General features: G+C 38.3%; 1 protein-coding gene across 6 annotated transcripts in view; it reads right to left on the bottom strand.

Annotated features, from left to right (window-relative positions):
• LOC5566642 (protein roadkill) overlaps positions 1-15982 on the bottom strand; it is a 512014-nt gene that overhangs the window by 19525 nt on the left and 476507 nt on the right. For 4 of the 6 annotated variants that reach the window (XM_021856084.1, XM_021856076.1, XM_021856068.1 and 1 more), the window contains one exon: positions 151-272. In XM_021856084.1, the coding sequence (XP_021711776.1) occupies positions 151-272 (122 nt within the window). Of the gene's footprint in view, positions 1-150; positions 273-710; positions 1268-15982 lie in introns of those variants that run through there. The other 2 variants (XM_021856062.1, XM_021856056.1) reach the window with 2 other exon arrangements.

The following is a 15982-nucleotide window of genomic DNA, read 5'->3' as shown; positions in this document are numbered from 1 at the left end:
ACCCACAAGCATTCTCAAGGATTGCAAAAGTTGGCGATCTTGAGAAAAATAGTTTGAAATTACAATAACTTTATCGAATAATTGCCGCTCAAAATAAAACTCTAGTGAATGCCTAAAGCTTCAATCTCCCGGATTAATCTTTCTACTTACCATTTTAGTTTGTCGTTAGCACCGGCGGAGAAGGTGGAGGATTTCAGCACTTCGCCCATCTCTTCCCGGCAGAAGCTGAAATTGTTGATCGTCCACATGTAGCTGAATTTTACAACTTTGACCTGTAAGCGGAGAGAGAATGGAAAAGAAGGACAACCGTCAGATAAAAGGTGAAAGGTGTGTTTTCAATTTTCGGAGGGGTGACATGTGTGCATATCTGTTGCATCGGATGCGCCCCCCTTCGTTTACGCCCCCTCTCCGTCCAACGCCCGTCAATGACTCATAAAAGACATAAACCCCGTCCTCTGATTTGGTTTTCTCCCAGGCTCTTAAGTAACAATGGAAGTTTGATGGGTCGGAAAAGGGGAAAGTGGAGAATATGAGTATGAGTCAAGCGGCGGATGGAGGCAGGGAAGAAGAGACGAGGCGCAACGCGGAGGCACAGACACAACAGAAAGCGCGCTCGGCATGGAGCAACAACTCCGATCGTCACCGCCGCCGCCACCGCTAAGCACATGGTTATGTAAAAGAAGCGAAAAAAAAAGAGAAAATCGCCTTTCCTTTCGATAGCTGGTCGTAACCAGATAGATATTATAGTAATTCAGTTTCATTTTGAAGATGTATTTTCTCTCCTCGAGGTCATCGTCGGTGGTGGTTGGGGTCGTGGAAGTGGCCAGCTCCGAGAGGTTACTTCCGCCTCCGGAGCAACTGCAGGAACACCCCAGCAAGGATCGATGATCGCTGCCCGGGGCGGAAGTTGTGGTCTCCAGGATCGGTTCACTAGGGGTCGTCGGGATGGTGGTGGTCGAACGTATCGTTTGCGGGGTAATTGGACATCTCGGTGGGATCACGGCCACCGGAGTGGTCGTCGATGCTGTCTCTAAACTCTTTTCGTTCATTTATTCAGGAGGCTTGATTAACTCTGCTAGTAGCAACACACACTGCCTCTACCACACTGCACTGCACAGGTTTCACTTTTGCTTTTGCTGGTCACAATTATGTAATACTGCTGCTTGCTGCTGTTGCCACTCTTTCGCAGCAGATTTCACCAAACGAACACTACGGTAGGTAAGAGCCACTTTCAAATCTTCTTGGGCGCAGAAGGATTTCTGATCCAGCGCATGCAGAGAGAACACTAATGACACTAGATATACAAGAACTTCTCTGAATGAGGATCGGATCCAGATCCTGGATTTGGGAACACTTCCAAAAACAAAAACCCTTCCACCGTTGAACACCTTAGGGCCACAGTACGAATCGCGGAACAAACGGCGGAACACTCGGGCGCACGCGTACACGGTTCAGCGCAAACTTGTCCAATATCTCGAAACTGACGCAACTCAACGCGCGACGATACCACAGAAATCCGAGCCTCCACGCGCGGAGAAAGAAAATTGGAGAGTGAGAGGCTCGTGCAGCCCAGCGCTTCAACCAAGCCCCACAACCGCCAGGCGACCTCGGTGGTTGTAGAGGGAGGCAGCGAGGTGACGGGCAGCCTGCGGATTCAAAACATTGCACCGAGACTGAGGAGAGCTGGACTCGGATCGGAGGAGCGACCGAAGCGCGTAGGTAATATGAACGCGAGTGAGAGCTTGATGGCCAGGTAAAAGTACACCACGACGGCGCGGCGATAGACGCTAACACTGACGGACGGTTTGCGCTTTACGCTGGGGCTGGCTAGCTGGCTGCCAGCAGAGAAGAAAAAAGAAAGGTGTCCACCACAAAAGAAATTGTGCTCGGAGTCGGAACTGGCAGCAGGGGTGACGGCGATGGTTACGGGCTTGAAAGTGAGATATTATGTAAGCGGAGAAATGGAGAAGGTTACCCCCGTCCCGTAGCAGCAACGACCCACCCGAATCCGATCACCAATCGGCACAGTGCTTCTTTTCGCTGATCTGGTGGTCGAAATAGAATCGTTTTGATGCGCGGGCAAAAATACATGAAATATATTGTGTGACGGGCTACGTTTCAACGTTTTTGCAAATTTGAACGAAAGTAAACAAATATGACTCTTAAAAAATTGAAAATAAAAAAATCAATGCTGTTGGGCAAAGTGCTCAAGATTCTGTGAAAACCTCTCCCAGGATTCTGTGTCAATCCTGCTCAGGATTTAGTTAGTTTCTAATTCTTTAAAAGATCTTTCCTGTCTCCTGTAAAGGTGAGAGTTTATTTTTTAATCTTGATAAATATTCTGTTGATCGCTCGTATACTGCCGTGAATCGCAAGTCAGTCCCATCTGCATTTTTGTCAAATTTGAGTTGAGTTTAGTTTTCAACATATCTTCCAATGCTCTTTCAGCTGCCCTAATGAGATAATAAGATTTGTTCGGAAAAAGTAGGTAAAAACAGCAAGTCAAATTGTCCCATAATGAAAAGTAACCGCATATCGGTCCCATTACAGCTTTATGCACCATGTAACACAAAAATGAACCGTGTTTTGATTATCTTTATATTTTTTTCAGGATGATATCGTAGTGAAAAGCAAATTGTGAAAGTTTCATTAAGATTAGGATATGTTCCAATGCTCTGGAATTTTTTGAATATTTGTATGGAAAACAAGTTTGGCAACTTCACAGCCCATTTTCTCAATGCCTACTTTTTACAGATGGGACTGACTAGCGATTCACGGCAGTATAGGATTGCTAAGATATCTCATCTAATATTGTATACAAATTTTGCATGATAATTCTGTAAGAAACCTTCTGAAAATTTTTCGACGATCCTGCTCGATATTAACCTTTACATTTTACAGTATTGGATGCCGACATCGAAGTTTCAAAATTCTGTATCTTCGCCATCGTTCGATCGATTTTGATGAAATTTTCTGAGAATATCACAACAAGTGAGTCATATTTTGCATGTATTGAAAATTTTAAATTCGGTGACAGTTTGGGATTCAGGCCCAAATATGTTGCGGTATCTAGGGTATTTCGACATAGGAATGAAGAAACTTTATCAAAAATTTAAAAAAATATAATGTAAAATTGGTCTACTGAACCGAATGTATCACCAGTTGCAATTTGTAGAATATTTCATAAAAATGCAAAAAAATGGTCAATTTTCAAAGCAAGTTCTTGGGCCAATAATATGAAAGCGCCTGTCATCAAGTGTTCAAAAATGGTCAGAACCACTTTATACTTCATTACATGATATTTAATCACTTCTGAGTGAAAAATCATGAATTTCGAGCCGTCGAGAGCTATCAGTGTATGATATTTTTATCAGTGCATGATATTCTGGAAACATTCATTTAGGGTCCCAACAAGAACCGATATCCGATACAGAACTTGCGTATTTGATACAGCCGTTTCTTAACAAAACCTAACATTTTAAGTTTTTGTTTATTTTTTATATATTCTATTATATATTTGAGCATCACATAAATTTAGTAGAATATCGTGTTGAGTCGATTGAAATGTCTCGATTAGTGAAAGCATTTCTTTTGGCACTTACAGCTTAGAGATTCATTCACCTAAAAGTATTCTACTTAGTTTTCTACTCAGTACAAAATACTATCTTGTATAAATTTCAATTTAAATATATGAACATATCTATACATACAGTCAACTCTCCCTTATTCGATATTGAAGGGACAATCGAGTTAGGGAGGTATCTAGTTACAGAACACAAAAGCAGTGCAACTGCGTCCCAAGGGACCATCGAGTTAGCCATGAAAATTTACTTTTACTATGGTTCTCTAACTCGATATCGAGATATGGAATATCGAGTAAGGGAGAGTTATAAAGTTAGTTCTTTGAAAAAAGTTGTAATAAAACTTATGATTTCATTCTTCTCAATATATTTTTTTTTTTATTTTTAATTACTTCTAAAAAGTTGATTAACTGATTTCAAATGGCTATATCACAGATAACTTTATGCTATTCTAACAGTATTATACTTAACTTTCAAAGCAAACTCAAAAATTTTTGTCTGGAGAAGACTCAAAGGTTATGCATAGAAACGCACCATAATCAAAAAATCAATCATATAGAAATAATTGCTTCAATATAAAAGACAGTTACAATGTTTAGCAAAAAATCTTTATTATAACGAGACAAACAACTATGTAGAAGGCACAACATATGTTAAAAATATTGGGGAAGTGCCATAACAAAAAATATTGTTTTCAAGGGTTATTCGCTGGTAACATACTATTCATTGTTACGTATAATACATTTTAGTGCGATAGCTTATATAAAGCGTCTCGTATGAACATCTGCTGCAAATTCGTCAAAGGTTGATGTGATATAGTGTTTATTTGTCCATGATTTTGCAGTCGAAATTGAATATGTGCAGTGAGTACTAGCTTATTTTTAGAAAGTTCTGAAAACCAAAAATTCGTGCGCTCTTCTGAATTTAAATCACATAAAAGAGAAACCCCAAAAGTTGAGCCAAAAATATTAAGATTTAGAGGTGACTCAAGTTATTTGAAGGCGGATTTTAAAGTCATAAAATATGACCTTCAGCGACCTTCATAACTTCGTTGGTGCCGGTGCCATTAGTGGACTACCTAAGCTATAAAAAATCATAACATAATAACGAAAAGTTTTAACAGAGATCTTCTGGGGTCAACAGAAAGATTTCAACATCTACTATATATGGGAAAAATATAAAAAGAGTGATAAAATTATGTTTTGAGCATAAAATCTCTTGAGTCACTATTGGTACACGTGTTCAGTAGTTGCGCTAGTGCTCCAGTAGTGGACGTTCGGGAATGATACAAGGAAATTCAAACAAAATAGTTCATTTTTACATAGATTCAATATTTTTCTCTCGGATTTTATTTAAAAAACTGCTTCCATCATTGATCCACTATTGGAACACAACGGCAACTACTGGTGCAAGGGAACAAATTTTTGTGCGTAAACTTAATTATTTATATGACTTTTTGATAAAATAAAAAGCTGAAATCTGACAAATCAACTAAACTAGAAGCGATATAGCCACCAAAAATAGCGCAGGTCGTTTCTATCGAAAAATGTACGTTTTATTTCATAGTCCAATCTACTGGTACATTACAACCATTGGTACCGGCACCCTATCTCACATTTCGACAGGGGTTCAGAAAATTTTTATATTTTGTGATTACAAAATTGAACACATTTGTAGTTCTGTGGAGAAAATTTCAGCTCGATTGCTCGAAAGGGAACAAAACTACAGTATGCCAAAGTTGAGCATTTTGTTTGAAAATCGACATGTGCGGCTCAAACCCTTCCGAAAAAATATATGGTTTATCATGTATTTTGCTGTAGTTCATCACGCATCCTATAACTGTGGAGGTGTTATTTTGTTTGATTCGTATTGAACTGTCAAAAATTTCCACTGTTTACATTTGTTTGGACTTATCACATGGTAGTTAAAGAAGCTTCAGTTTTTTATTCTTCAAACATTTTACTTTCTTTTAAGAAACTATTTGCTTTTATTTCTAGGAATACGAAAAGAGCAACCAAAATCTGCAGCATGAAAAAACACACTAGACACGTTGAAAAGCTTCTCATTCAAATGTTTTGTTTTTTTGTAATAATATATTAACTCAATTTCATGATTATTAAATTCTCTAGTATGGTATGAGGCCAACATGGGTCTCGTCTTCAATTCTATATGGGTAGCTGTTCGTGAAATTTTCGTGAGCCAGCAAAAATCTAAAACACATTATGAAATTCTTAAAAATGAGTTATGCACGTACTTTATAAGGGTGCACGACGTTAGGCATAAATACGTTAGGCATAAGGACGTTAGGCATAAGTACGATAGGCATAATGGACGTTTGGCATAATAGATGTTTGACATAATGGACATTAGACATAATGGACGATAGGCATAATTCCTCAAATAAAAAAATTGAAATTGTTTGTGTGAAAAGTGAGCTGACTTTTTTTGTTAATTGTGGAGGGCTACAAAGATCAAAAAGTGTCCTTTGAAATACGATTGCCTTGCAGTCGTCCCATAGTTGTGAATCCTTTGAGGTCAATTTCTAGGACAAAACTTGAATAAATGATTAGCATGAAAATGCTGGCAATAGCCTTCATTAGCTTTGTGGTAACTTCTGTGACCATAGAGTAAAGCCACTCAGAAGGTATTTTAGTTCAGTTTCAAGTCGATCCAGGATCCTATGAAGTATAAACGTGCTCATGTATCGTGCACAAATACGCAATGCAAAATGACCATTTTGGCATAGCAAACATTTGGTTGATAATGGTGGAAACACCTCTAGAATACTAAGCTCAGAGCTCAGGTTGGGGCGTATTGCCAAGAATATGAACGACGCTGTAACTGCTGCTCATCTTTTGAGTTTGGTTGTACACATTAGCAAAATTTTTCATCAGAGATTATCCCTTCTTTAAATTGAAGGCTGTTCTTTATAATTTTACTGTCGAGAAAATTGTTGGAGTTAGTGCTGCTAATATTTCAAACAGAAAATTTTTCCTTCTTTTATAACTAAACCAGGACCGTCCCACTCGGGTTCAGATTGGGTACCACTCTTAGTACTGCATTTGGTCCCTCGGTAGTGCAAAAGGTACCCAAGTTTGACAAATCGCAGTACACTTTGAACAGCATTCTAGATTACCTCATGAGCCATAAAATTTTGGGCAACTGCAAGGGACATGGGAGTCATTTGTCTTTGATTAAACTGTTCTTTCGAGACATACTTAATCAAAAATGTATTTCACTATTGCTCTTAATACTTCCATCATACATTTTCCCTTCTTTGAATCGTAGGCTATTCTTTATACTCATGCGGTCAATCTAATGACTGTAAGAAAGGGACCTTCTTTCATAAGTATGCTGTTTTGTAGATTCTTGCTGTTCTAATAGTTACTGGAATTGTAGATGTAAATATTTCCAAAGAAATGCACGCCATGCTAAATGCTGAATACTATGCTATGTCAAATATGAGCTCGACTATTTAATTGACATTGTAATCAAAGTTTAATTTTCAAATTCGACAAATTTCAAATATTTTCAAGGTGCTTTTGGGCTGATTAAAATTGTTTGAAAATCATCGAAAATTGTTGACAGAAGAGGCGAAGGAACTGTTTTCATCACATTAAATTGATGAGCAGATTCGAAATGGGAATGTATCGCTTTTATTGGCGTCACACTACCAGAATATTATTGTTAAAGATAATGTCACCTATCATACCATGTATTTTTGATATGATTGTTGTCTTCAAGTTAATCATTTACATTATAAGTACTAATAATTACATGGAAGAATTCCCTTCTTTGGAATTAACGCAATTATGTAAGAAAAATGTAACAAAAAATATCATATACTCAACAAACTAAATATGGAACCGTTTCGTCAGCATAAACTATAACATGCTAGTCGTCTCAGTGTTGGTTCACTTTTATTCGTTGACAGCTCCGTTGAGATGGTGTGATTCATGCTGGCGAACCGGTTCCGCTTTCCGTTGCCGTTCCGCGATCATTGCCTATGGGCCATTAGACTTGTTCAAACTCTGTGTTATTTTGAAAGCCGGGTTAAACGAGACGAGTTGCTGTTTCCTCGCGAAACGTGACTAATGATAATCCAATAAGAGCGAGTCAACTTTTGTCATTTCATCCGACTCGTAAAATAAGCATGATATATTCCATTATTAGGAGAAGGAAATCGAAATGAGATGGTATTATTTTTATTATTTTCGTACAACAAAAAAAAAACTTAAAAATGGGAGAGGAAAAGGTTCAACTCCCAAAGCATGGCTTACTTCGAACACTAATAGAACACCGTCGTAGAACACAAGAAAGGGCTTCAAGGTAGGGCTTGGCCTTGAATCGTCATGATTGCACCTTAAACGATATTGCTGTCTACTGGTTAAATTTCGCACATTTTAATCTTATGAAATCCTCTGAACTCTTTGCTAAGGCGTCAGGGTGTTCAGTCGTAATGAAAAATAAGTTTCCCAGAAGATCGTTCCGCTGAAGATAACATTTTGTTTTCAGTCCAGCTATTGAAGCATGGAAATCTGTTCTCCTAGTTGCTGCTTTCAAACGCTTTTCATTGACCTACAAAAACAGTAAAATTCCAAACGTAATTCATTCTGGCCTGTGCTGTAAAGTTAATGAATAACGGAATTGTTTTGATTTTTCTGAAAACTTAACAGAAACATTAGTGTGAGAACTTTGTCAACCATTAAAATCTATTTGAACCTTTTTAACATCCGAAGCATAATAAATCTTTCAGTAGGCTCAGTATTTCGCCAAATCGGAAAATAAAGCGTAGGTCATAATTCAGAACATATAAATTCTCCATTCTTTTGTTTTCTAAGGATTACGTAGGAAGCTTTATTTTCTCGATTGCCAATTCTGTAACATAAGACAATTATGTTTCCACATGCAATAATTATATGTACAAAACAGATGAAGGGCGATTGAACGTTACTACAAACAAACTTAAAACATTTAATCTATTTTTTTTATTCAAACATACCGTTCGAAAAAAGATTTCTTTCAAGATAGCAAACAACCACACCCACCCCAGCACGAAATCCTGGTTGCGCTACTGACAAGATGATTTATAAATTTTAGCTTGTTTTAGATTTTTTTTGTTTTTTTTTTTTCATCGGAAATTATATTTGTAATATATATATAATTTCCGATAAAAAAAAACAAATGAAAAATCTAAAACAAAACGTTTTATAATGCAAAAATCATGCATTTGGGTAATTTTTGTTGAAAAACTCACTCACAATTATTTTTTAAGTAAATGTGTTGTATGCAAAGTTTTAAAAACAACTAAATTGGCTTCAGTCAAAAAAAAAAAAATTCCATTACGGAAAGATCCTGGACCGACCGGGAATCGAACCCAGACGCCTTCAGTATTGCTTTGCTTTGTAGCCGCAGACTCTATCCACGCAGCTAAGGAAGGATGATGTATTCTAGTATTCTTGGAATATCTGTGACTCTCATACCAGACAGGTCATACGAAATGCTGTACCAGGTTGGAACACACGCCAACTACTGGGGGTAGTTAATGATCGATAGTGACTACTAACTACTGTACTTCCAGAATAGCATCCAGTTATTTGCATCATTTTGAGTCATAATCGGCATAATTTTAGTTGAAAGTAGTTTTAAATAAATCGATTAGTTAGAATCAACTATTAAAATATGACAGATAGCTAATTGCAGTGTTTACCAAAAGCATGTACTTTTGCTATTCAAACAATATTGTAGAAGGCATCAAAAATGTAAGAAAGCCGTGGGGAAAAGTTGCGATGGGAATTATGCTTTTTTCTGAAATTCCATCCATAAATAATGTCATGAATGTCGTAATGTATAAGAGATGTAAATTTTGTATCATCGACATGTGTCATATTACCATTGGTTACGACTTTGCCGAAAACACCAATCATCTATCTCAATTGGGTAAAAAATATTTTTCTTGCCATAGCTTTAGGTGAATTATTCAAGCAGTCGCTAGTGTAAAACAAGCTCTTTCACAAATCAAGACGCTTTTTTGAACAAAATTTGATCATAAATAAAATCGAGTGTTTAGGAGCTGTTCTATTCAACCACGAAATCAGCGGAAAACGACACTATGCACGGGTTCGTTGTTGTGTTATTGAATCTGTTTTGCGCCCGTGAGCTCGCGATGGAGGTGGTGGACGACTTCCACCTATAGGAGAGAGTGCACCACACCAGCCCAGCCAGCGCCGCCACCAGAAGAGAAAGGTACCCATTTTCCCAAAGTGACAGGCGCGTCATCGTTCAAGGCCTGCAGCAGCTGAGCAAGCAGGAACTGAGAGAATCCGGGAACCGTCGTGTGCGCGTTTGCTTACCTCCACTGATCGCGTCGTCGATCTTGCTTTATTCCTAATTAATTGGGGCATAATGCTTGTTCAAACGCGCGATTTTGCGATAAAAATGCAAATTTGGTTTCGAAATATGCAATTAAGGGTGAATTTAAGATTCCATCACTGATGCCGACGAAATTTCCATCGATTCTTTTGAACTATCTGAGTTTCAAACAGCGCTAAAAAAACGGGAAACTAAAAAAAGCAGCATGTTTGGCATGTGCCAATCTAGTAGGCCATGTTGATCAACTGATATTGGAATACTGTCAAATGCAACAGGCGGGATATTAGGGTAGCTACATATGTATTGTACTTAATTCTACTGGCTAAATTCATTTTGGTATTTTTCTTATCCAGATTTTGCTACTGGTAAAAGTTAAATACTGAGATGAAGGATGTAAACCTATTTTAAACAGATATGTTTGTGTATACCTCTGTCCAAAATACATTCATTATCCAACTTGGTATGGATGTAACGTCTTCTCTGCCGTAATCTGGAACATTGACGTAAGCGCCATTTAAACTATGAGAATTAGATTTTTTTCAACCCCATGTTACAGAAATCCCACAATTTCAATATTTCTGCAGATATGTGACAAAACAAGCCGAAAATTGAAATGTCGCTTACGTCAGTTCATCGGATTACGACAGTTCAGCGATAACTTATAGTAGGCTAATATATTGGATCGCTAAACAAACAATCAACAGAAACATAAGAGACCCAAACGATTTGAACCGAAAAGCCCCAATTGCTCCATTCACTCGTCGCAAACAATGCTCATTGCAACACTACTGCTCGTCGTTCGTATATCACCGAGCAAAGTGAGAGTGAGAGTTAAGTCACATGCAATAGCTACCTCACAAACTAAGCGAAAAGGTCCACTGATTGGGACGGGAGTAGCAGCCAAGAGTGGGAATCGATTCACATTGCGCACGGAGGAGCGCGACGCTCATTTCACTTTCGATTTCGAAAACCAACAAACAAAACACGACGAAAAAAAGAGAATGTCTACCACCTTTAATGTAGTAATCATCAGCTGGGCTGGCTGGCCTCTGCTGCTGGGGTGGCGGATCACGAGACAATCTCTCTAACCTCGCTGCATTCGTGCTGCCACCTTCGCGCCTGCCACCACGAAGCTCGAGATGAACGACACACAGTGGCACAACTTCATTCGAAACGGACAAAACCTTAAAAATATTTCAAATCGATAAGAAATGCCAATTGAGCATGAGTATAATTAACCGCCCGCTGAGTTCCATATCATTGTACTAAGCGATACCGACGTCGGCTGCGTTCGAATGCAGGTCAATTTGAGACGGATTTGAAAAATCCGTTGAGTCCTCTGCACTTCTGCGAGAAAACACTTGGGAGTTTAAAAAATGGGAAAGGGTTGAATTACACAATTCGTCTCGATAAACGACACGTTTTAGCTAATGAATGCAATGTATCTTTTTAATATTATAAAATGTTGCTAACCTATCTACATTTGAAAAATTTTGGTAAATTGTCACTCAACAGTATCGAAACCTAGAATTATATTGACCGGAGTTCAGGGGAACTTCATTTTATGAAATTTTGTCCAGCAGTGCACCACTGTGCGACGGCGCGTGACCGACGCAGAAGGGAGGAGATGAATCCCTCCTCAAACACCGTGGCGCAAAGAGTCATCCAATATATCAGTGCGTCGTTTGTGAGCATGCGCGTCCGGAGCAGATATGGACATTTTGTGTACTTTCGAAAACCTTGAGACTCGGGTACGAGTAACAAGCTCGATATCGGGTTCGGGCTCACAGAAGCTACCCTTACCCTGCCTAGACTGTTTAGCGATGATGGAGGACCTCAAGGCTTTTGGAGTGCTTGTGTAAAGGTGCGTTGGTTGGTACGATGCAGCAAGCGATGGTTCACCTTGGACGCTGAGCATAAATTTCGTCATGGATAAATGCCAAAATAGGCTCGGACTGACCATTCGTCGCTCTGCAGTTGCTTTGTGGAAGCGAAAGGAACCCGGAAGTTGAGGCACGAGCTCTCCAAGTGGAAAATTATGACCTTGCAACTATGTAACTATACTCTTTTACTTGAATTACGACTTCTGGTTTCTATAGCAGCTTTAGTAGTTTCCAATATTCGATTGTGATCCTTTTCCATGAATGTCGTTCCTCGAGAAACGACTACCCGAACACTAGGTCCCCGAATGTCCATTTTCCTTGAATGACATTTCTCCGAATAAAACGTACGGAAAAGTACCATAACCCAATCTTTCAACAGAATTGCATGCAATAATCGCTATTCGATTGGTAGTTGTGAACGAAATGTTTCAACGTTACACAACAATTTATTTTACATACAGCTGTTATTTGACCCAATTTCATATTTTCTCCACATTTAAGAATTACGAAAGCCTAATAGAAAATTAATTTGTACTATCTGAAACATTGCATCCGCTTCCAAAATATCCGGTTAACTTTTGAGGACTTCACAAATGGATGGCCATTTACATCCATATCATGGATATTTGGATATTGTACGCCATCTAAGCTATCGGTAACATCTCGATTTATAATTCTACATGTTCAACATTGGTCCAGACGATATTTACATCAGTGATCTGTTATTAGCGTTGCGGTCAGTAGAAATCAAAAGCTGATTCGTTTCAATATCCGACGTTTGGATGTATTTAACACCTTTTTCAAGGATTCTAGAGTTATAAACATTGAGGTACATAAATATCAATTGGTCAAGAAGAACCCATTTTTTTGATTTCAAAAATATCATTCGGACGTTGTTCCATCATAATTACCGAACCAAATTATGGCTAGACTTCCAAACGCTCCATTTAGAAGTAGATTTCCGTAGGATAGGACCATGGTATAAATCTTAAGAACCGTCATATTAATTGTGACTAGCGTTCTACACACTTTTTATTGTTTAAATATCTTCAATGATTTTTATAAGCTTTATGTATACTATTTGTATACCTAGGTAATGTAAAAACTAGAGATGGGCAAATAGATTCGGCGCTGTTCAAAAGATTCGAATCACTCAAAAGAATGAGTGATCCGTGGCTCTTTTTGGCCAGAGTCAGTTCATTTGATCAGCACGGATCAGACGAAAAGTGACCCAAATCGGTTCGTTCTTTTCCCCTATTCTACTTTGTTCGTTTCTCGGCTTTATTATAACGCTTGACTCGTGCCTTGCTTTGCGCGCCACTGCACAGCTCCGCGCTCTCAGCATACATAGCCAAACAACTAATTTGCCCCACCCACTTGCATACAGGCAGAGGAAAGATAGAGAGAAAAAGTGCCCACTTGCAAAGCACAATCGGCCGAATAGGGGGACTGGGGGTAATATGACCACGTTGCGGAAAGCAGCGATTTTAGATGTGAAAAACAATAGTTTATGCTCCTTTTTAATTATGGTCGCATGTTTTCTATCAAATAGTAGAAACAGTTATCAATTTCAGCTCTTTTGGGGTTCATAAATCAATTTTCAAAAAATGCTTGCTTAACTGCATATGTATTGATTTGCGTGGTAGAACGCCTCGCTTAAGTTTGGTGTTACTCGTGCTGCAAACTCATGCACACAATTATGCTTGTTTATATGCAGTATACATCCGGGCGTTTGATCAGATGTTATTGTTCAATAATAGTATACATGCTGATGCAAAAAATGTGCTTTTGTAAGGTTCCAATTTGCGCGTAACTTCAACGTGGCATTACGTTTGGTAGAATTTGAGTTCAAAAAACTGTTTTGGTGTTATGAAATAGGGGTGGGCGTTTTGCCCCACGAGTTGATTAAAGTTTAAGTCTTTCAATTAGCTTTTCAAGGACAAATTTAACATATTTTTTGCATGTAATACAAACTATGACAGTGCACAAGTTGGCTCTCGTCGATAGTTTCAGAAATTTGATTATTTTTCGACCTAAAAAATGGTCTTGAAAATCGCGCAAAATTGCAACGACAACAGCGAAAAACGTTTCTATACGTTTTTTTACGGTTTTCTAGAGAAATACACATAAAAACATATTAGGAGAAGCATTTCTATCCATTTACTACAATCTAGGGTGAAAAAAGCATTCTAAAAATTATCATTCGTCGAAATCGAAGGTGCCGCGTTTTGCCCCCCCTATGGGCAAATTACCCCCAGTTCCCCTATGTCATGAGTTTCTGGGGAAGAATGTACGAAAAATGAGAGAGCAAAATATACGACATATGTCGCGCAGAAGAGAGTGATCCGCTCTTTTTTCCGTTCCTCGGCTCAGTTCACTCTTCCTCTGTGAGCCGCTTAGCCACTGATCCGTTCAAAAAATCCGGTTCACTAAAATGGGTGATTCGGATCGGATCCGTTCACTCAAATGAGCCGTTTTGCCTATCTCTAGTAAAAACAATAATCGCATGAGTGACCTTTATTCATGAATAGAACAATTTCTCAAAGTAGTGCCAGAATACAGAAAATTCCATTGGAAACGTACTTACAAAAAAAATCTAGGTGTTACAAAACTGAATGATTCTAGTTGAATAAACTTAAGGATAAACGGTTTATATTTTCAGCCCAAGCGTCAAATTTGACAATGTTCGGTCATTTTAAAATGACTATTTTAAATTATATTTCTTGCATAGTAAGGCATCTCATATCAAATGATTTACTACAATCGAAGAGCACACAAAAACATCGGAAATCAATTGCTGTACACAAAAACTATGATAATTTTTGGAACAGAATTTTTTCGTCAAACACAAATTCTTCGCTGATCTTCAATGACTGGTTGTTCCGTGTGTCCGTAAATGCAGCCTTTGGTGAAAGATGGTGTAAACTGTGTTTTGAGTATGGCTGAAAAATTCTTCTAGAAATTATTACAAAATGGTATAGAACAGTGATGCTTAACATGGCCCATAATTTCGTAGAATATACAAATAAACTTGGATATGAATTCAACATGAATTCGCCGGATCCCGCTAGGAAAACGCGAGAGTCCGATAAGAATCTCCATGTGTCCATTAGGGAACTACAGAAACCCGTTAGAGTCCTAAAGTAGCTCGCTAGGAATCATCAGGATCTTGCTTAGAATTCTTAGGATCCTGCTTAGGTGCCAGATAGGAATACACATCTACCCAAGAGCTTGCTAAGAATTTAGAGGATATCGCTTAGAATTTTAAGATTCCGCTGCAATATTAGTGAAAATTCTCAAGTTTCGGATCGAAATTCCCAAAAAATCATAAGAACTTTCCAGAGTGCCACTAGCAATCCCCACATTCCGCGGGAAACCTATTCAGAATGCTCAAGATCTTGCCAAAATTATTCAAAATAAAATTAAGAATCCATAGTATTCCGCTAGTAATCCACAGGCATCCCCAATATACATTCTTAGGATCCCGCAAGAATCTCTTAATATCCTATAGGAATACCCAAATTTCACTCAGTATTTTAAAGAATTCGCTGAACATTCTCAGAAGCTCATTTTTAAAACAAAGGAGCCTGTGAGGATTCTCCAGAATCCAGTTAGAGAACTCTTAGACCCAGCCAGGGATCACCAGAATTTCGTAAGGAACATTTGGATAATTTCATGCGGCAGGCATACTTGAATACAATCTTGATATGGCGCGCAGTATACTCTAGCACAGTGAATAAATTGTCACCCAACACCCAACAACAAAGACATTATTATCTTCTATTGTTGTTGCAACAATTTTATTCCGCAACATGAGTTTATCATCACTTGAACAGAATATGACAAAGATCGTCACCACGTGCGCAGCTATTTTCTTGGATTCGCATTGCAATTTTCGAGAACTTTCTCTGTGTTGGTAAAAATTGGCACATTATTGAACAGCATGCATAAAACAAATTTGGTTTTGTGTTTAAAATAACTGATTAATCTCGAGTCGAAAAGGTTGCAACAATGTTGTGCCCTGTGATTGTCATGACAATTTTGCTTCTGATTGTATCCCTATCCGTAACAGTATGGATAAGCGGGTTGTGAGCGACTTGCTTTGTTGTTTGTTTTTCGTCTCCTTTGATGACAATTTGATTCACT

Source organism: Aedes aegypti, chromosome 1 (assembly GCF_002204515.2).
Source record: "Aedes aegypti strain LVP_AGWG chromosome 1, AaegL5.0 Primary Assembly, whole genome shotgun sequence".
Lineage (NCBI taxonomy): Eukaryota > Metazoa > Arthropoda > Insecta > Diptera > Culicidae > Aedes > Aedes aegypti.
This window is presented reverse-complemented; position numbering and strand designations above follow the sequence as displayed.